The sequence below is a fragment of the Aethina tumida genome, chromosome 4 (genome assembly GCF_024364675.1).
Source record: "Aethina tumida isolate Nest 87 chromosome 4, icAetTumi1.1, whole genome shotgun sequence".
Lineage (NCBI taxonomy): Eukaryota > Metazoa > Arthropoda > Insecta > Coleoptera > Nitidulidae > Aethina > Aethina tumida.
This window is the reverse complement of record NC_065438.1, coordinates 19,808,466-19,828,213: the sequence shown is the minus strand read 5'-3', so window position 1 is coordinate 19,828,213 and position 19,748 is coordinate 19,808,466. Positions and strand designations below refer to the sequence as shown.

The 19,748-nt window shown below is 35.3% G+C and overlaps 5 protein-coding genes across 5 annotated transcripts; 1 reads left to right on the top strand and 4 right to left on the bottom strand.

Moving 5' to 3' along the window:
- The first annotated feature begins 67 nt into the window (after positions 1 to 67).
- Positions 68 to 18,030, top strand: LOC109605936 (peroxisome biogenesis factor 1). The gene is made up of 14 exons (XM_049966686.1): positions 68 to 268; positions 317 to 538; positions 591 to 705; positions 764 to 1,735; positions 2,467 to 2,728; positions 4,130 to 4,292; positions 4,343 to 4,493; positions 4,542 to 4,726; positions 5,280 to 5,479; positions 8,021 to 8,080; positions 8,267 to 8,453; positions 16,016 to 16,183; positions 17,708 to 17,823; positions 17,878 to 18,030. Exons 1-14 carry the CDS (start codon positions 179 to 181, stop codon positions 17,942 to 17,944), a joined length of 2,958 nt encoding a protein of 985 aa, XP_049822643.1. The 5' UTR covers positions 68 to 178; the 3' UTR covers positions 17,945 to 18,030.
- LOC109607694 (sialin-like) lies at positions 8,460 to 10,316 on the bottom strand. The gene is made up of 3 exons (XM_049966688.1): positions 10,302 to 10,316; positions 9,396 to 10,244; positions 8,460 to 9,345 (listed from the first exon to the last, which is right to left on the bottom strand). Exons 1-3 carry the CDS (start codon positions 10,309 to 10,311, stop codon positions 8,810 to 8,812), a joined length of 1,395 nt encoding a protein of 464 aa, XP_049822645.1. The 5' UTR covers positions 10,312 to 10,316; the 3' UTR covers positions 8,460 to 8,809.
- On the bottom strand, positions 10,404 to 12,320 carry LOC126265393 (sialin-like). Its single transcript, XM_049966687.1, has 2 exons — positions 12,115 to 12,320; positions 10,404 to 11,889 (listed from the first exon to the last, which is right to left on the bottom strand). Exons 1-2 carry the CDS (start codon positions 12,131 to 12,133, stop codon positions 10,508 to 10,510), a joined length of 1,401 nt encoding a protein of 466 aa, XP_049822644.1. The 5' UTR covers positions 12,134 to 12,320; the 3' UTR covers positions 10,404 to 10,507.
- LOC109607693 (sialin-like) lies at positions 12,429 to 14,119 on the bottom strand. The gene is made up of 3 exons (XM_049966689.1): positions 13,980 to 14,119; positions 13,560 to 13,922; positions 12,429 to 13,511 (listed from the first exon to the last, which is right to left on the bottom strand). Exons 1-3 carry the CDS (start codon positions 14,002 to 14,004, stop codon positions 12,514 to 12,516), a joined length of 1,386 nt encoding a protein of 461 aa, XP_049822646.1. The 5' UTR covers positions 14,005 to 14,119; the 3' UTR covers positions 12,429 to 12,513.
- LOC109605964 (sialin) lies at positions 14,127 to 17,690 on the bottom strand. The gene is made up of 3 exons (XM_020022558.2): positions 16,539 to 17,690; positions 15,140 to 15,988; positions 14,127 to 15,087 (listed from the first exon to the last, which is right to left on the bottom strand). Exons 1-3 carry the CDS (start codon positions 16,540 to 16,542, stop codon positions 14,573 to 14,575), a joined length of 1,368 nt encoding a protein of 455 aa, XP_019878117.2. The 5' UTR covers positions 16,543 to 17,690; the 3' UTR covers positions 14,127 to 14,572.
- Positions 18,031 to 19,748: the final 1,718 nt, after the last annotated feature.

The following is a 19,748-nucleotide window of genomic DNA, read 5'->3' as shown; positions in this document are numbered from 1 at the left end:
ATTGGTCGGACGGTTACAAAAGAGGGAAACTGGCGCCCACTACGACCGTACCGCGAACTAACACCCAAAACAACGTACCTAACCTCACAACTAGTGAACTTTGTATTCCTGGTTTATGAATTAAATTATGCGTTAATCGGTTGTTGTCTCCTAGTTTGTTCGTTAGTAATCCACCAAGATGTTCGAGAGGATGTTTAAGGTGAAGTTTTTGCCGTGCAAGAATTGTTTCTGTTACATTTCGTCCAGGTCTTATCTGCCACAACAAGGGGTAAGTTCCCAATTAGGAAATGTACTTTATTAACACCCCAAATTGTAGAACTACGTAAAAATTATGTTCGGTGATGGAGACACCGCTTATTTTTCCGTAAATTACACCCTAACAAGCCTGGATAAAGACTGTATTGGCATCAGTTCTATCTATGCGAAAACCTTGGGCATTAAAGAGAATGACACTGTGATATTAGTAGAAGTACACAAGCCTCCCTCTATTAAATCTATGTCAATTACACCCTCGTGTGAGAGTGACTATGAAGTGTTGGTATGTGGGCTCATGTTATATAATTATCCTGCCCTAATATTCAGCATTTTAGGAGCTACTGGCTGAGAACGTGCAGTCCACCTTATTAGATCAAATTAGTGTGATTAACTCAGGGAAAAATATAGTTATTTGGATTGGCAGGAATATTTTCGTCAAGGTTCCTGTTAGTAAGTTTGTTGTATTTTTAAAACAGCAAATTATGTGATGATTTAATTATAATTTAAGGTGATGTTAAGCCAGTCAATTTGGGTTGCATAGATAATCTAACAGAAGTCATAATTAAACCTCCGGCAAAACAAAACAATGCTAAAAGTATTACATATGATAAAACTAAAATACAGACTAAAAATAACAAGCTCACATCTGAGGTGCTTAATGACGACTCCATAAAGTATTTTATGAAGTTGATTGAAGGACTGAAACTGGATGAAATTTTGCTGAAACATCTAGACAAGTATTTTGATGAAAAAGATGATTTGCTGTTTAGAATGATCCCAACAAAGCAGGAGAAACTCTTTGTTGACTTGCAGAAATATTTACATCCATTTAACGTTTTCGTATCTAGACAAAAGCTTGAACAAAACTGGTTGAAAACTAACTCCAAACAAACCCCAATAATATGTCAATTGGAGCTGTTAACGAACGGCATGTTTCCACCTAAGCCACTTCATGTGCGCCTTTGCATATTAGAAGATTATATTCCAGAATTCAACGCCAACGTCTACGAAGATAACATGTACGTGGGTGACGTAATCATGGAACATTTCTCCTGTAAACCAGGAGCCAGGGGATTCCTGAACTATGAGCCAACCACGCCCTCAGTCAACGAAATACACATATGCAGCAAAAAGAATTACTTGATCGACATTAAGGAACGTTTCAAGCAGTTTTTGGCCGTCAAAACTGAGGGTCAACCCTTACTGTTAAACCCTGAGGTCGTTATGGACATCGACGACGGTATTAAATGCCTGCTGAAGTTTACGCCAATTGAATCAAAGTTTTGTCTCGTCGACGAAAAGTTGATACGCGACTGCAAATATACGTTGCTGCAGGATTTACATGTTACGGAACCGGACGAGGAAAAAATGATGCCGGAGAATAATTTAAATGCTTGTAATTTTGGTCACATTGTAGATAATGTTAGTAGGTTGTTTGATTGTACTCGATTAAATAAATTCGAGAATGTTTTGCTCACAGGTAGGTTTATCTATGTTTGTTGTAGATAATAAATATTTAAATATTGCGCTTTGGTTGTTTGCGTACTGGTTTTGCTGAGATAGGAATTTTGGCGCCAAATTTTGTGCACGATTTTAAATTGCTTTTATTGAATACACTACTTGACAAAATTTTAATACAATTTCTTACAAATTAACAGACAATAACATAAAAAATTAAATTATTATATAAATATTATTATGGCAACTCTTTAAAATATTAAATTTTTTAGCCATAACTCTTTTATTTAATGTGAACTGTTAAAATAATTAATTTACTATTGTTTTTTACACAGTATTATAAAAACTACCGTATTCTTATAATATAAAATGTTACATATATTTTTCTAAATTGAGCTGGGCATAAATATTACAACTTAATTTTTAAAAGAAATTTTTAATGATTAAATCTGTGTTATATAATACAGCTCATATTTATAATATATTTTAAAAAGTTACTATAATTGTGGTCAAAAAATTGTAATTAGACTATTAAATTGAAATAAATCATTAAAAATATATTTAAAATCAATTGATTTTCTCAAGTAGTGTACTTATTAATTTTATTATTTTTATTTACAAGTTTTATTGAGGTAAATAAGTATAAGAACATTTCAAATTCAAGTGTTATTTGCTAATTCAATTAGACAAATAAAATTGAAATGCCCTGGTCCAAAGTGGAGGCACGTTCCAGACGTTTTTCTGTGATTTTAGGCAAACCCGGCACGGGCAAAACAACTTTGACCGCGGTACTACAAGACAAACTGAAAGTCTCCCCGTACTATCTCTATTCGGAGACGATCCGTTGTAAACAGATTAAAGGAAAAACACTCGATTCCCTGTTGAAATTATTCTCGACCACCTTCTCCAATCTGATCCTCCACCAACCCTCCGTTCTGATATTGGACGACCTGCACGTACTGTGCGAAAACGTACCGGGCGAAGAGGTGGCACCGAACGCGATCTATTTTAATAGGTAAGAGCGACGGCGCACGCACGTAGTTTCAGCTGTGGATTTCGGATCGTGCATTGAAACGTCGCATCTGCCTTTTTTGGGAAAGGTCATCGACTAGGTGCACCATTAAGGGCCTGGGGTGGCTTTCTATGGTGCCGGGACGCGGGGTACACGCTTGGTCACTCACAATGCTCAAGACATGTGTCTTTTTCTTATAAATTGTACAATATGGTTGGACGGAACAAATAACTCTTGCTGACAACGGACAGACGGTCGAAAAATGTCCGTTTTACTTGTTTAAAATGCACTCTTTGTAATAATTTGACTTACAAGTTGAATAAATTAGGTACTAGAAAAACTAATTGATATTCATAAAGCTTAAATTTTAAAAGAATCAACATTATGATCGACGTTATATAAGTAAATTCATGTCACGAGAAAAAAATTCTGGGTCCTTCAAACTGAGAAAAAAATCGACCTCAGTTTTGACCTCCTCTTCAGAATTAAACCCTTTACTACGTAGAAGATTAGGCAATAACAAAAATAAATAATAGTCAGAGGGAAGAATTTCTGGTTTATGTGGTGGATGAACTCCATACAGCCATCAAAAGTTTAGACTTTTTAAGTACTACTCCACGAGTTTTACTAGCTTCAATCTATTGGCCATAATTACATAATCAATCTATTTTTACTTAGTTAATTTATGTGAAATCTATTTTTCTAACTTGGAACTGATGGAATTTGTTGTATATCATCTCTTCTTAATTGTTGATTAATTGTAGATTATTGACTGGCTTATTTCCAAATATTTTCCATGAGATATTATTTAATTGTCCCTTCAATTTAATACAAAAGTATTGAAACATAATATTATAATTTTTCCAAATAAATTATGAACGAGATATCTAAATTAATTCTTCTGATACTTTATGTTTTAGTTCACCATACAATCATCAAAATCATTTGTGAGTTTAGATTTTTTAAAGTGATACTCCACGAGATTTACTAGCTTTAATCTATTGCCCAGACCAACGAGAAATGTATAATCAACCAATTTTTACCTATTTAAGTTGTGTGAAATTTCTTTGTATAACTTTTGAATAAAATCCATTGTACGAACTCTATTGATTGGTTTATATCCAATTTTTTATACGATATTTATACGCTTTATTCCTGCTTCAATTTAATACAAAAATGTTAAAATAGAATATAAAAATTCAACTAAATCATAAACCTAAAACTTAAGTTACTTTCTCTGGTATCTAATGTTTTGAAGGGTCTATCATAAATGGTCAGAAACCCTGTGCAGGTTGTGTACGTGTGGTCAAACACGTTCTTTTAATATGTGAGCAAAGGGCCTCCTAATACATTAAATAACTCGGCATGTTTCCCAGTTAAAATAATTATACTTACGTATTTTAGGATAAGCGAGATGTTACATGATTTATTTAAGTCAAACTGCGAAAATAATTTGATTGGTATTATTGCCACGTGTGAGTCAACCATGAAGTTGAACAGTTATATTTACACATCCAGAGGAAGTCATTTGTTTAAGAATTTATTTAGCATTGACTCTTTTAAGAAGGTATTGTCGGAAATGGTTTCCTGCCTCGTCTTTAAAATGATTAATTTTAGGAGGACAGAATAATGTTGCTTAAGTTCTTGTTTAAAAACTACACCCTTAAATCAGTAGATTTCGATGAACTAGGGGTTAAAACTGAAGGTTTCGTTATGCAGGACTTGGTCAATTTTGCCAATAAGGCGGTGTATGAGGCGTACAAGGACGGTAAGTAACCACAGGACGACGATAAAATAATATTAAATGAAACGTCAGACCCCAACAGCTCACACGAACCAACAATTACAAACGACCATTGCGAAAGGGGTTTAAAAAACACCACTGTCCTGTCCCTGCACGACGTCCAGTTGCATTCGCCCGGCGACAAAGACTTCAGCGACGTGGGAGGACTGAAGGTGGTCAAGGACCAACTGGTGGAAACGTTGCTTTGGCCGGTGCAAGTAAGTACCGATTTTCGTTTTGGCAAAAGGATTTACACACGAACGTTTGGGGTCCAGGTAAGCCGGTTAATTATGCAGCTCACCCCTGATAATCGAGGGGTTGCCGCAATCTGTGGCGATCGAGCTTTCTCAGAAGGGTCTCGCAAGTGGAGGTTTTTGGCAAAAATTTTTACTTGTGTGCCTCGAATCGTTCGATATCAACCTGTTGGAGCTGGAGATTTATGGCGGCCGGGGGGGTAATCCGGAGCAGTAAACTGCTTCCGCATTGACCCTCGCCTAATTGCCTGACAATAACTGTTACGGGGCAATAATGCTACTTTCTGTTGTCCCGGTTTGTTTGCCCGAGACCCTTCTTATTACGGGGGGCTCCCACTGTGAGAATTCCTAAGGATTACGCATTAGCGGACCATTATGTTTTGTAATTTGCCATTCAGTTTTGATAAATTTTTGTTGGACCCGATTTTCGTGCAATTATAAATAGCAATCTTAAATATAGATTGTTGGAAGACGCGAGTCTGTAACGTATTATTCGAACCCGTTTTTTTATTTATAGTATCCGGAAATATTCGCTGGCGCACCGCTAAGATTGCAGACGGGGATGTTGCTGTACGGGGCGCCGGGAACGGGGAAGACATTGATGGCGGGCGCAGCTGCCAGACAGTGCGGCCTGAGGCTGATCGCCGTCAAGGGGCCCGAGTTGCTGTCCAAGTACATCGGGGCCAGCGAACAGGCCGTGAGGGACGTCTTCGAGAAGTGAGTACCGGGATACGGTGCTGTTCCCAGCAACGTTCACCCTCCGACCCAATAAATACCTCGAGTGAAATTTAATCAATTTGGGATTTTGGGTTTAAATAAAAATAATCCGACACTTTTTGTAAAGATGAAGGCGAGATAAGGTGGTACCGTTATCTAGGTACTCTAGAAAATGACGTTTAAATAAGTTGTGGTCGACTGGAACAACTCTGTTTCTCACACCGGCTGGCCCGGATATGTGAGATGCTGCGTCTACTTGTTTTCTCAACGGTTTTTGTCACTTCCTACACGAGTCCCTCCCCGAGAATTCGCAACCCGCTGACCTTGTTCACTTGATTTTCCCTATGGGGTAAACAATCCCTTATGCCATTAACATGACAATTCACGGACCCAACGGTGACTCCGTCTAATTTATATTATAATTAAAGGTACCACCATTCAACGTGCATATCAAAATATGTTACAAGACATCAAATGCCTTCTCAAATTTCAGTTTTTGTTGATTATTTGATTTTTAAAGTGTCACACGGTCATGTGGGTCGATTTCTTTCACTAAGGTCGACCGAGGGCCCTAAACTACCGATACCTATCTTTTAGTCCACCATACAGTCATTAAAATCTTTTTTGGGTTTAGATTTTTACAAGTACTACTCCCTGAGTTTTACTAATTTCAATTTATTGTCCAGACCAGCCAGAATTACATAATCAAGTTATTTTTATTTAATTTACTTTTCTAAAATATATTCGTTCAACTTTTAGGTGAAATTTTTGTATGAAATGATTAATCTATTTTAATTTACTTAATTTATGTGAAATCTATTTGTCTAACTTTTGGATAAAATTCGTTGAATGAGGCCTCTTTCTAAATATTTTATATGAGATATTGCTTAATTCCTGCTTCAGGTTAATATAAAAATGTTAAAATATAATATTAAAAATAATTTAAATAAATCATAAACTAGAAAAACAAAATTACTTTTTTAGTTATCAAAATCTTTTTTGAGTTGTTTTAAGTACTACTTCGCGAGTGTTACTAGCTTCAGTCTGTTGTCAAGATCAGCTAGAATTACATAATAAAGCTATCTTTACTTAGTTAATTTTTCTAAAATTTATTTGTCCAACTTTTATATGATATTTTTCGTATGAAACTTCCTTTTAAATGTTGATTAATTGCAGTTTATTGACTGACTTATTTCCAAATATTTTACGTGAGATATTGACTAATTCCAGCTTCAATTTAATACATAAATGGTAAAACATAATAGAAAAATTTATTCAAATAAATCTTTAACCAAAAATCTAAATTACTTTTTCTGATATCTAATGTTTTAGTCCACCTTACTTTCATCAAAATCTTTTTTGAGTTTAGACTATTTTAAGTACTACTTCACGAGTGTTACTATCTTCAATCTATTGTCAAGATCAGCGAGAATTACATAATCAAGCTATTTTTACTTGGTTAATTTTTCTAAAATTTATTTGTCCAACTTTTAGGTGAAATTTGTTGTATGAAACCTCCTTTTAAATGTTGATTAATTGCAGTTTATTGACTGATTTATTTCCAAATATTTTACGTGAGATATTGACTAATTCCAGTTTCAATTCAATACATAAATGTTAAAATATAATATAAAAATGTTTTCAAATAAATCTTTAATCAAAAACCTAAATTACTTTTTTTGATATCTAATGGTTTAGTCCACCTTACATTCATCAAAATTTTTTTTGAGTTTAGACTGTTATAAGTACTACTTCACGTGTGTTACTAGCTTCAATCTAATGTCAAGACTAGCCAGAATTACATAATCAAGCTATTTTTACTTAGTTAATTTTTGTAAAATTTATTTGTCAAACCTTTAGGAGAAATTTGTTGTATGAAACCTCTTTTTAAATGTTGATTAATTGCAGTTTATTGACTGACTTATTTTCAAATATTTTACATGAGATATAGACTAATTCCAGCTTTAATTTAATACATAAATGTTAAAATATAATATAAAAATTTATTCAAATAAATCTTTAACCAAAAACCTAAATTACTTTTTCTGATATCTAATGTTTTAGTTCACCTTACATTCATCAAAATCTTTTTTTAGTTTAGACTGTTTTGGGTACTACTTCACGAGTGTTACTAGCTTCAATCTATTATCCAGACCAGCTAGAATTACATAATCAAGCTATTTTTACTTAGTTAATTTATGTAAAATTTATTTGTCTAACTTTTGGATAAAATTTGTTATATGATGTCTCTTTTTAGTTTTTGTTTAATTCAAGTTTATTGATTGGCTTATTTCCAAATATTTTATATGATGCATTACTTAATTTCTTCTTCAGTATAAAAAAAATGTTAATAATTAAATAAACAGTGAAATTCAAAGTTCGTATCTAAATTCAAAGTTACAAGTCATCAAATAATTGCCTCCTCAAATTTCAGTTTTTGTTAATCATTTGATATTTAAAGTGTCAAAAGCTTATGTGGGTATATTCCTTTCACAAACATCGACCGGTGGACGATCGTAATTTATTATTTTTGTTTTCCAGAGCACAGAGCGCCAGACCCTGCATTCTCTTCTTTGACGAGTTCGACAGTCTCGCTCCCAGGTAGGCATCCCAAGACTTTTGTTCCGCTCGTAACGCGTCACTTATTCGCATTATGGTCATATAATAAAAAGGAAAAGGCGCGGGACCAGAAATCGTTATCGGGATTAAATCATTCTTCCCCAATTTGAACGCAGATTTCGCCAATGAATACCAGAAAAAACGGTGCCTTGATTATTTTCGTTACAGGCGGGGGCAGGACACTACGGGTGTCACCGACAGGGTGGTTAACCAGCTGCTGACGCAGCTAGATGGCGTTGAGTCACTGACTGGGGTGTGTGTGTTGGCGGCAACATCAAGACCCGATTTGTTAGATCCTGCCTTGCTGCGACCTGGAAGATTGGACAAACAACTGTTGTGTTCCCTGCCCAACGAGGTGAGTTCATTTTAAATTGTAATTTATGAATCTGTTTTTGTTGGTTGTACATTGATAAATTTATATTTACACTGTTATCACCTTAAAATATGCAACGATGAGGTTTGCCCAAAGTCACATGGTTCGTAAAATTAATTACTTGTCTCTTTTTATATATTTAATTGCACAAGTGTGTTCCTTTATTTAAACAAGATAAACAACGCTATGTTTTCCTAACAGTAAAGTTATGGCGTTATCAATTAATGCGGACACCTTGAAAAAGACTTATAAATATGCCCTCGTCCTTTTTATGTAATCAACTTTGTTAATATGTTGGCAATGAACGATATTGCACTTGACGTCATTTTAAACACATGTTAAATAAACGATTTTATCGCTGCCACGTCTTTTTTAATCGTTACTTCGGACTTTAATGGTTCAGCTTCTTCCTCCTTCTCCGAATCCCACTCCTGTATTTCACCCGAAACGAAAATGATAAAAAATGTGGCTGACACAATATTCAACCCCCCAAGTATGATAAATATGAGCCCCCAGGCGTTGGAGTCGTTTTTTTCTGCTGTTATTACTCCAACAAGTTTGGTGCCAACCCAGCCCATTATGGCACCGTACGTGCTTGATATTCCCATTAGGGTTGGTGCCAAATTTTGGGCGATATCCAAGTAATTCGCCAAGTAAGTTGACGTAGTGCAACCTTTAATGGACAACAAGGCGGTTATGGTTATTATAGACATGACTTTTCCTTGATCCCAGACGGACAAGCTTATCATCATGAGTGATGGAATTATCAGGGCCACCACTGTGAATATTCTTCTGGTGTTTTTGGTAGAAACAGCCCCATTTTTGCGCATCCTGTCTGCTACGTAAGCTCCAATAACTGCCACCACGTATTTTCCTGCAACATTATGGTCTTTATTTGTACTTATTAATTGATTAAGGTGTTACCTAAGTATGGAAGGCTTGAAAATATCCCATTCTCTTCGATGCTCAAGTGTAAAATGTCCTTCAAGTACGTGGGCAGTTGGTTGATGAAGATGAAGTGGTTCAAGGTGTTTCCAATAGTAGCAATGGCAGGCGCCCAGGCCGCCGTAGAAGTCAAAATCTTCCAAAGGGGAAACTTCTTAGGCATATTTGTTGACCCCCCAACCAGTTTCAACTTGGACTGTATCTTCAGCTTCTCCTCGAAGCTGATCCTGGGGTGCACGTCCGGAGAGTCATACACCAAATAAAACCACGTCAGACTCCAAATCAATCCCAGACCTCCCGTGACATAAAAAACGCACTCCCATCCTACTCGAGGTATCATAAACCCTCCGATGGGCAAAAATATGGCCACACCTAGTCCTTGGGCTGCCATATTGGAGGTGAATTTGGACCTGTCGGCTGGCGGGATCCAGAACTTGGCCAAGGCATAAATGCTGGGGAAGGTAATGCCTAAAAACAACCCGACGACGACCCTAGCAAGTATTGCGCAGTAGAAATGCAATCTGGCCAACCAGGGAAATAAAACGGTGGCCACGCTGGCACCTAAAATTCCGATTCCGTGCACCTTCCGGGCGCCGAACATTTCAGCAAGTCGTCCCCCGATTATCATCGTCCCCAGGTAGCCCCAGAAGAAGCTGCCCAGAACTTCATTCTTTTGTATTATGGTCCAGTCGAATTTGTTGGTGTTGTTGGTGGTGTTTTGGTCTAACATGTCCACTATGGCTATGGATATGTTTATTCTCAAGATGTAATTTAATGAGATTCCGCTGATTATTATCAGGTACAGAATCTTGGTGCATGTTAAATATTCTAGGGAAATGCATTATGGGGTAATAATTAGAACTATTCATGTAATTTCAGACTTACCAGCTGACATGTTGAAAGTTGAAATTATCGTTTCAGAACTGTCGACATAAATATTGTTTTTATCAGGTTGTAAAATATATTAATTTAAATAAAATATGCAAATTTATTTTGAATGGCGCAAATTACTTTTGTTATATATACAAAATTACAAATAATAATATAAAATACATTATTGGATATCGTTCATAATATTATAAATAAAACATTCAGGGAACATTTCCATTTTTTTGATCTGACAACGTTTCCAATTCGGTTTCTTCCACCACCCTCTTACAGGTGTGGTCGTTCCAAGGTTGAACGTCTCCGGACCCAAAAAACATGTAGAAGACTGTTCCTGTACAGTTAACCAGTGCTATAATTAGGAACACAGTTCTCCAGGTTTCGAAATTGCTGGCTTCTTTGGTTAACAGTCCGACCATTTTGGTGCCCAACCATCCGGTGAAGGATCCCATCATCAAAGACACTCCAAAGATGGTACCAGAGTAATTGGGGGCCAGGTCCATGATGTTGGAGATGTATCCGGCTGGCACAGCTCCTTTAAACGAGTGCATTAGGGTGATTAACACCACTGCCACGTAGGGGTTGCACTTGTAGTACCCCAGGGCCAGCATGAGAGCCGACGGAAGGTACATGGACACGGCAATAAAAATTTTTCTGGTGTTTCCCGTAGATATTTTCTTAGATTTTCGCATTTTGTCAGCCAGGCAGCAGCACAGGACTGCGAACGCGTACTGACCTATGTACGGGAGGCTGGACAACAAGCCATTTTGTTCCAGATCGAAGTGGAGCACGTCGTTCATGTAGGTGGGAAGAACGTTGGAAAATGTGAAGTGGTAGAGGGAATTGCTGATCTGCACTATAAACACGCACCACACCGGAATTGACGTAAAGATGCTCCTCCACGGTACCTTGCGAGGCTTCCTTTGAGTACTTTCGTTTTGTAGTTTCTTGGTCTGTTCGATGTCCCGTTTTTCTTTTGCCGATATCCTTGGGTGCTCCTGGGGACTGTCGTAGACGGAATAAAACCACAACAAAGACCACAACACGCCCACTAGTCCGGTGGCGTAAAATACTCCCTCCCAACCGAAGTGTGATAAGATAAATCCACACAAAGGTAAAGTTATGGCTACACCTAAACTTTGTGCCATCATGTTTGAGGTAAACTTTGACCTGTCCAAAGGGGGAATCCAGTTCACAGCTATGGGAAGGATGCTTGGAAAAGTAACCCCTAACACAGCCCCCGTTATTAGCCTCAAAACAAGGGCTGCGTAGAAGTGAATCTTGCAGATCCAAGGGAAGATTATAGTTGCAAGGCTGGCCCAAAGCATGCCGTTACCAAAAACTAATCTGGTACCATAAATTTCAGCCAGCCTTCCACCCCACAACAAGGTGGTAACATAACCCAACAGGAATATACCTAGAATTTCGTTTTTTTGGACTGAATCCCAATTAAAACGAGTGTCTTTTTGATTCGTATTGTTGCCTCGTATCATTTCCACCACTGCTATTGATAGGTTCACCCTTAGCATGTAGTTGACTCCAAAACCAACCGTGGTCATGATGTACAGTATGGCAGTGCATGAAAATCCTAAAAATAGAAATTACAATGTTTCTATAATTGAGTTTGTTTTTATTTTTGAATTAAATGGAAGCAGTGATGACGAAATATGTTACCATGAATTTTAAGTGTTGGAAACACCACATTAACAATGTTAACTCTTAATTGTTTACTTATGTTTTTTCATTGACGTGTGATAATTAAATTTTTTCTTTTTGCCTAATTTTATAAATTACAAATTATTTTTAATTTTACCTTTGCTTGTTGGTTCCATTTTGTTTAAATTTTCAACATGTGCTATTAAGTCAGTTTGGTTTTGTGCACTTGCAAGTTGTTGAAAAGTATGCAAATCTGTAGAGATATCTTGAAGAATCTCATTAATTTTTAATAGTATGTAATTGGACGAAAACCTTCATTACAATATTTTTTGCAGTTTTAACTGTAAATAACAAGTCATAAATTGTTGCTGCATATCTAAATTATGTTAAGACTGTATGGTCACATTTAAATCATCCAATGGAAATGGAAAGGAAAATTTGCTTGTGATTTAGTAATAAAAAATCGAATTTGCAAAAATAAATATTTATATGTACACAAACACTTGTTTACAAAAAAACAACATTTAATACTTTATTTTGCACAACTAACTGCATATCATTGTGAAATAACACTTAAGGGCACCATTTCGTTCCTTTTTTCTTTCTTACATTGGCCCACACTCCAAGTTTGGATGGTGGCTCTTCCAAAAATAATATAAAACAGTCCACCAAAAGCATATACTCCAGCCATCACAGCAAAAACGTATCTCCACGTGTTGAAGGTGGATTCATCTCTTGTTATCACTGCAACTATCTTCGTTGACACTGCTCCAGCCAGTGAGGCAAGAGTTGTAGCCAATCCCATTATGGTCCCAGAAAAGTTTGGAGCTATGTCGATGGGGTTGGGGAGGTGTCCACCGCTCATCAACCCAATGCAGGCGAAAGATATGTTGATCAGAATTAAAGCCAATATTTCGTTTCGACCCCAAATCACAAGGGCTACTGTTAGTATTGAGGGAAGAATGCAGGAGAGTATGACGAACAGCTTCCTCGTCCAAAGTTTGCTCAGAGCTTTCGATTTGATGATCTTGTCGGCCGAGTAGGCGGCTATGAGGGCCAAAAAGTACTGTCCCAAGCTGGGCAAGCTTGACATTAACCCGTTCTTCCTCAGATTGAAATTTAGCACGTCTTTCATGTAGGTGGGCAGCTGAGTTATGATCATGAAGTGGCAAAATCCCAAACTTCCATGCACGATTAACACCGACCACACTGCGGGGGACGCCAACAGCTTCAGCCAGGGCAGCTTCACTTGATCGGTCCGTTTTTTGCCCTTCACTTTCTCACAGATCTCCTCCCGTTCCGCTTCGGATATTCTGGGATGGCTTTCGGGCGAGTCGTAGACGAAGTAGAACCAACCCAGACACCATACACCCCCCAAACAACCGGTGAAGTAGAACACGCTGGGCCAGCCGAAGGTCGTGATCAGGTAGCCGCAGGTCGGAAGGGAGACGGCCACCCCAATCCCCTGCGCCAACATGTTGGACATGAACTTGGAGATGTCCGAGGGGGCGATCCAGTTTACGGCCAGGGGAGCCAGGCACGGAAAGGTTACACCTAGGAACTCACTTTAAATTCTGTTAACAGTTTAATTCGGGTAATTACCTAAAGAAAGCCCAATTCCAAATCTTGCCGCCATGGTCGCGTAGTAATCCCAGTCACAAGCCAGAGGTGTGATGATGGTGATGACACTGGCGACCAGCATTCCGTACCCAAAGATTTTCTTCGGCCCAAACAGTTCGGCCAGTCTTCCGCCGATGATGTCGGTCAGGATGTAGCCCCAGAAGAATATTCCTAGCAGGTCGTTTTTTTGGAAACGGTCCCAGTCGAATTTGTGGCCTTCCGTTGTGGAATTGGGTGGTTGGATCATGTCGATTATGGCCATTGATAGGTTCACCCTCAGCATGTAGTTGGCCATGATCCCCAAAATGGTCATTATGTACAAGATGCGGGTGCATGTTAGGAACTCTGAAAATTGGTACTCTGAGTTGGTGATCTACGAGTTGAATGAATAAAGGGACTTACCTTTGGGCTGGTAGACTTGTTTCATTGTTGGTGCCAGAAATAAACAAACAAAATGGAAATAATAGGTTTTATGTCATTTTTCAGATTAGATTTATTGTGGTAGTTATTTGATATAGTGTCTTAACTATATATACAAAAACAGTAGCGGTACTTTTAGCATTTAATTAGTTCTACAAATCAATTTAGATAGTGTTTTTAATAAAATATGTAAATAGTAATTAGCTAACATGTACTTTCATTATTTTCATACACGAAATTGCATAAATTACAAAGTTCATGGTGTAACTGATAAATTGGAGCACATAAAAAACACTTAATGTGCTAATGATCACAGTGGCAAAATGTGGAAGCTCTTTGCAGTTACAAGAACTTGTCACTTCGAACTCCCAGAAACATTAATTACGTACACTTACACTAAATACTGAGAAAATACAAGTTTTTAATTAATTAATACAAAGTAACCAGGAATAATTAATTTTGGTGTTAAGGATTTATTTACAACAGAGGTGCATTAAGTTTATGGCTTTTATCAAACGTGTGGTAACATTTACGAGTTAACATTAATGAATTCAGAGGCGTACCAGTTTTCTGATTTAGCACTCAATTTTTACGTTCAAACTCTTCCTCTCTTCTTTATCATCTTCCTTCTTGTTGGAATTCCATTTCTGGACGTTCCCATCAGCAAACAACACAAAGAACAGCCCACCTGAAGTGTACACCACAACCATAATGATGAACACGGTGTTCCAACTGTTGATGGAGCTGTCGTCTTTAGTTACAATAGCAACAGTCTTGGTGGCCAGCCATCCAGCTATTGAAGAGATAGCGGTGGCAATGCCCATGATTGTGCCGCAGAAGTTTGGCGAAATCTCCAAACAATTGGGCAAGTGTCCGGCACTCATGAATCCAATCAAGGAAATTGATGTGGTCATGAAGAACATGGCGACCGTCACTGAACGACCCCACCAGATTAACATCAGGGTCAAAATTGCTGGGACGAAGCACGTTAAGCTAGCAAACAGTTTCCTGGTGGCAAGTGTTGAGAGTCTGTCTGACTTCCGGATTTTGTCTGCGCAGAATCCAGCCAAGATGGCAGCGCAGTACTGACCTGTAAGCCGTTAAAGGGTGGTTAAAGTAAAAAAACTATTAAATTGTAGTACCTAAGTTTGGCAGGCTTGAGAGCAGTCCGTTTTGTTGTATATCAAAGGCGAATACGTCCCTTAAGTACGTGGGTAGTTGGGTTATGTTCATGAACTGGCAGTAAGCTATGAAAGAATGAGCCACAATTACAGCCCAAGCTGGCAATGACAACAGTATTTGCCCCCAAGGCATCTTCTGTGGTTTATCTGAAACAGTCTGCACAGGACCCATTTGTGATTCGATTTCCTGTCTCTCCTCCGGCGAAATCCTGGGATGGCTGGCGGGTGAGTCGTAGACCAAATAAAACCACAGGCAACTCCAAGTTAAGCCCAATAAGCCGGTGCAGTAGAACACGCTGGGCCAGCCGAAGCAGGAGATCAACAGGCCACAAACGGGAAGGGAAACGGCCACCCCCAAACCTTGGGCCAGCATGTGGGCCATAAACTTGGATCTGTTGGATGGGGGTATCCATTTGACGGCCAGGGGACCGATGGCCGGGTAGGTGACTCCCAGGCACATCCCCAGGGCAACCCGGGCAGCCACCGCCAGGTAAAAGTGGATGTAGCAGGTTGCCGGCTGCAGTACTGTAACGATGCTGGCTGTCAGCATGCCACCACCGAAAATGAGCCTCGGTCCCAAGGTTTCTGACAGTCTTCCTCCGAGGATTGTGGGGATCATGTAGCCCCAGAAGAAGGCTCCCAACAGGGTGTTTCTTTGCTCCACGTCCCAGTTGAAACGTTGTACTTGGGTGGTGGCGTTGGTGTCCAGCATGTCCACCACTGCTATTGATAAGTTGACGCGTAACATGTAGTTTGCCATGAAACCCAACACGGTCATTATGTTGAGGATTTTGGTGCACGTCAGGTACTCTGTAATTAAAACATTGTTTGTTGCAGGCTGAACGTTTGGAGATCCTGGAAGCTTTATCGAAAACTTTGAGCCTGAGCAAGGACGTTAACTTCAGGAAGCTAGCTTCTAAGACTGAGGGCTTTTCAGGTGCTGACCTGCAGTCAGTCCTTTACACCGCCCAACTGTCTTCTGTGGACCATCTTTTGTTAAACACGGTGAGTATAAATGTTTGTGGTGTTAATTGCCAACGTGAAAGACTTATCTAGATAGTTGATCGAGAAGTTGGGCCATCAATTTTGTGGTTAATGTCAGTTGTGAAAACTCAAGAGACGATTATATCGCACCGTTTTGATAAGGTCAGGTGTCTGCAGAACTTTGTCAATATATTCCTTACCGTGTGAACAGCCTAAGGAAGGAGTAAATGAGATAATACACACTAACACTATTAGTAAATCTTCCATGATTAAGGTTCATTTACACTCGGCAATTTCCACCCGCACAATTTGAGGGATGCAAATTAAATTTTAATTAACCAGGATAAATTAAAAATAAGACTTGTTCTCCACTTACCCATCTTGATTACCAATAATAACTTGTTAGATCAGATTAAATTATGAAACAATTAACTAGTTTTTGAGGAGTTTATTGATGCCACTTCACATCACATAAATAAATTCAAATATGCATACTCATTATTCCAATTAAGTGTCTATAAACAATGTTTTCACAAGTACAACAACACAACCATGTTTAGATGCCTTGTTGTGCGTTCGATAAATAATGATCATGGAAATATCCAACCAATTTTTATCAGTAAGTCAAAGGTTAAGCGTGTGTGTCTTTTGGCTGACAAATTATATCATTAATCTTTCATTCACGACTCATTTTACAAAGTGATGACTGTTGTCACACGTTTTATTATGACTACTAATTTGCTGATTATGTATTTCGCAGCTACAAATAATTATATGCATTCATGTGCCGAACACAATAAAATATTTGAAGCTGGTTTAAATGGTGACAAGTAATTTAGCGGTTAGCTGGTAATTATCGTTTTGTGCGAATTAATATTTCTCTGCAATTAAAATTATGTCGGAACAGAGACGTAGAAATTGCGAATGGTTTTGTGCCGCCTTTGATGAGTTTTCTCTGCAGAAACGACGACGAAAAAGGTTCCCCCTAATTAGGTTCATTCATTACTAATAAATTTAATATGTGACTTATAAAGAGAAACGCGTTTGATTGGGAAGCAGTAGAAAATTAATGAGACGTAGCGAAATAAAGCGTAAACACGTATAAATTAAATTAAAATTTTTAAGCGAACACTATTTTATTGCAACTGGGAGGGCGGTGGTGGTTGGTTTAATTTGCCACGTCTGTGGAAAACAATTTGCATTGAACGGTTCAAGACAATAATTAAACGGCATTAAAATTTATAATTATTTTCGGTGTGTTTTGAAATTAATTAGGCTGGACTGGTTAAATGTGAGCGGTCGGAATAGGAACCCCGCCAGAATAAGTGAAAGATAAAGCGTTATCTTATTACTTCAAAATGTCGCGGTTCAGTTAACGAAGATGGCTAATGAGTGAAGTAATTATCTTGCTACGTAATAGATAGTAAATTGAGACCTTGTTTGGAACGAGATTATTTTCTAGTGGTGGCATTGATTTTGTCGTCCCACATTTTAATTAGGTCTTTTAATTAATAAACACTAATATTTTTATTTTATTAATTTTAGGAACCGGCACCAGGTTCAAGCAAACCTGTCAAAATTACTCAGAAGCACTTGGAGGACGCTCTGAAGAAAACGAGGCCTTCTTTAACGCAGCAGGACAAAGTAAAATATGACAGAATGTAATAATAAAAAAATAGTTTAATTCATTTAAAAGTGAACAAATATATTTTCAGATATGCACAATTCCAAGGTGGATACAAGGAAGATTTTATACCTGGAACCAAAGCCACGTTGGCATAAGTTTTAAATTGTTTTGTTGAATGTTTAATAAGAAATAAATTGTTATATATTTTCTGTTACAAATTAAATAAAAGTTAGTTTTTGAATGTTTGTTTCAATATTCATTTACTTCTCTTTTGTTATCGAATTATTTTCTATTTTAAAACTTCACTTTTAAATATTATTTATTGTTTAATTAAATCTATATATATATATATATTTTTTTTAAATATTAAGTATATTAAATAATAATATAATAAAATAAAATAAATAATATTTTTCAATAGAATATTATTTTGAATTATTACTTAAAAAATAATTTAAAAGTTTAATTAATTCATCTTATTCAAAACATGCATTTGAAAATATAAAATTAACATTAATTTACAAAAATTAAAATTAAATAGAAATAATTTTCAATTTTATTATTTGTAATTCAAATTAATAAATAATATTTAAATTTATATTATAAAAAAATAAATAATAATTAATTAATAATAAAATATTTGAAAACTAAAATTATGTTTTATCTTCCTTTTATAAAATATTATCTTGAATAATTCACAAAAATTTTATATTTTTTCATTTTATTTAAATTAAAATTAACACAATTTAAAAGTAATTTTATTCTAACTTAATCTAAATACATATTTGAAAATATAAAAATAATATTTTAAATTAGTAAATAAATTAAACATTTAAAATAAACTAAAAATAAATTTAAATTACAAAAAAATTAAAATATTTAAGAATAAATAAATAATATTAAAAAATATTTTATTTTATTTATTAGTTTACATTTTTTCATTTTAATTGAAAATATTTGAAAGTGAAATGAATATAAAAATCTATTTGATAATATATAACTGAATATATTTAGTAAATAAATTAAAATATTTTAGAAAATAAATTTAATATAAAAATGTGAAATATTTAAAATAATAAAATATTTGATACTTAATATGATTAGTTTTTATTTCCTTTCATAAAATATTGTATTAAATTTTTAATTATTAGATCACAAAATTTTATATGTTTTATTTTAGTTAAAATAATTTGAGAGAAGATTTAATATAAAATATATTTGAAAATATAAAATTAAGTTTACAAAAATTTTATATTTTTAATTAATGGATTTTAAGAGTAAAATTAATAATAAATTTATATTTATTTAAAAATGTAAAATTAAATAGAAATGTTTTTTAATATTTAATTTAGTAATTTAAATTAGTAAATAAATTAAAATATTTAAAATAAATAAAAAATAAATTTAAATTGTAAAAAATATTAAATATTTAAAAAATAATATATTATATTTTTTCTTTCTTTTCATAAAATATTATTTTAAATTTTTATTTATTAGTTAACAAAATTTTATATCTATTAAATTAATTTAACAATAAAATTAATATAAAAATATATTTGAAAATATAAAATTAAGTTTACAAAAATTTTGTATATTTCATAATTTTAATTAATGTAATTTGAGAGTGAAATTATTAATAAATTTATAATTACTAGAAAATAAAATTAAATAAAAATAATTTTCAATTTTTATTTGAGTAATTTAAGTTAATTAAAAATAAATAAAATATTTAAATTATAAAAAATGTAATATTTTATAATTTAAAATGTTTATGTACTAAAAATATGATTATATTTTCTTTCCTTTCATAAAATATCATTTTAGAATTTTGTTTACTAGTTTAGAAATATTTTATATATTTTCTTATTTCAATTAAAATAAATTAAAAGTGAAATTATTTAATCTTAATCTAAAAATATATTTGAAAGTATAAAAATAAAAATTTTCAATATGTAATTT

Bases quoted from the DNA above. Each gene is read 5' to 3' on its own strand.
- LOC109605936 (XM_049966686.1), top strand. From the start codon at position 179: ATGTTCGAGAGGATGTTTAAGGTGAAGTTTTTGCCGTGCAAGAATTGT. The intron at 269-316 runs GTAAGTTCCCAA...CCCAAATTGTAG, and splicing joins CTTATCTGCCACAACAAGGG to AACTACGTAAAAATTATGTT. The intron at 8,081-8,266 runs GTAGGCATCCCA...TTTTCGTTACAG, and splicing joins TTCGACAGTCTCGCTCCCAG to GCGGGGGCAGGACACTACGG.
- LOC109607694 (XM_049966688.1), bottom strand. The intron at 9,346-9,395 runs GTAACACCTTAA...ATAATGTTGCAG, and splicing joins TTCAAGCCTTCCATACTTAG to GAAAATACGTGGTGGCAGTT.
- LOC109607693 (XM_049966689.1), bottom strand. From the start codon at position 14,004: ATGAAACAAGTCTACCAGCCCAAAG. The intron at 13,923-13,979 runs GTAAGTCCCTTT...ACCAATTTTCAG, and splicing joins ACAAGTCTACCAGCCCAAAG to AGTTCCTAACATGCACCCGC. The intron at 13,512-13,559 runs GTAATTACCCGA...GTGAGTTCCTAG, and splicing joins TGGAATTGGGCTTTCTTTAG to GTGTAACCTTTCCGTGCCTG.
- LOC109605964 (XM_020022558.2), bottom strand. The intron at 15,088-15,139 runs GTACTACAATTT...AACGGCTTACAG, and splicing joins CTCAAGCCTGCCAAACTTAG to GTCAGTACTGCGCTGCCATC.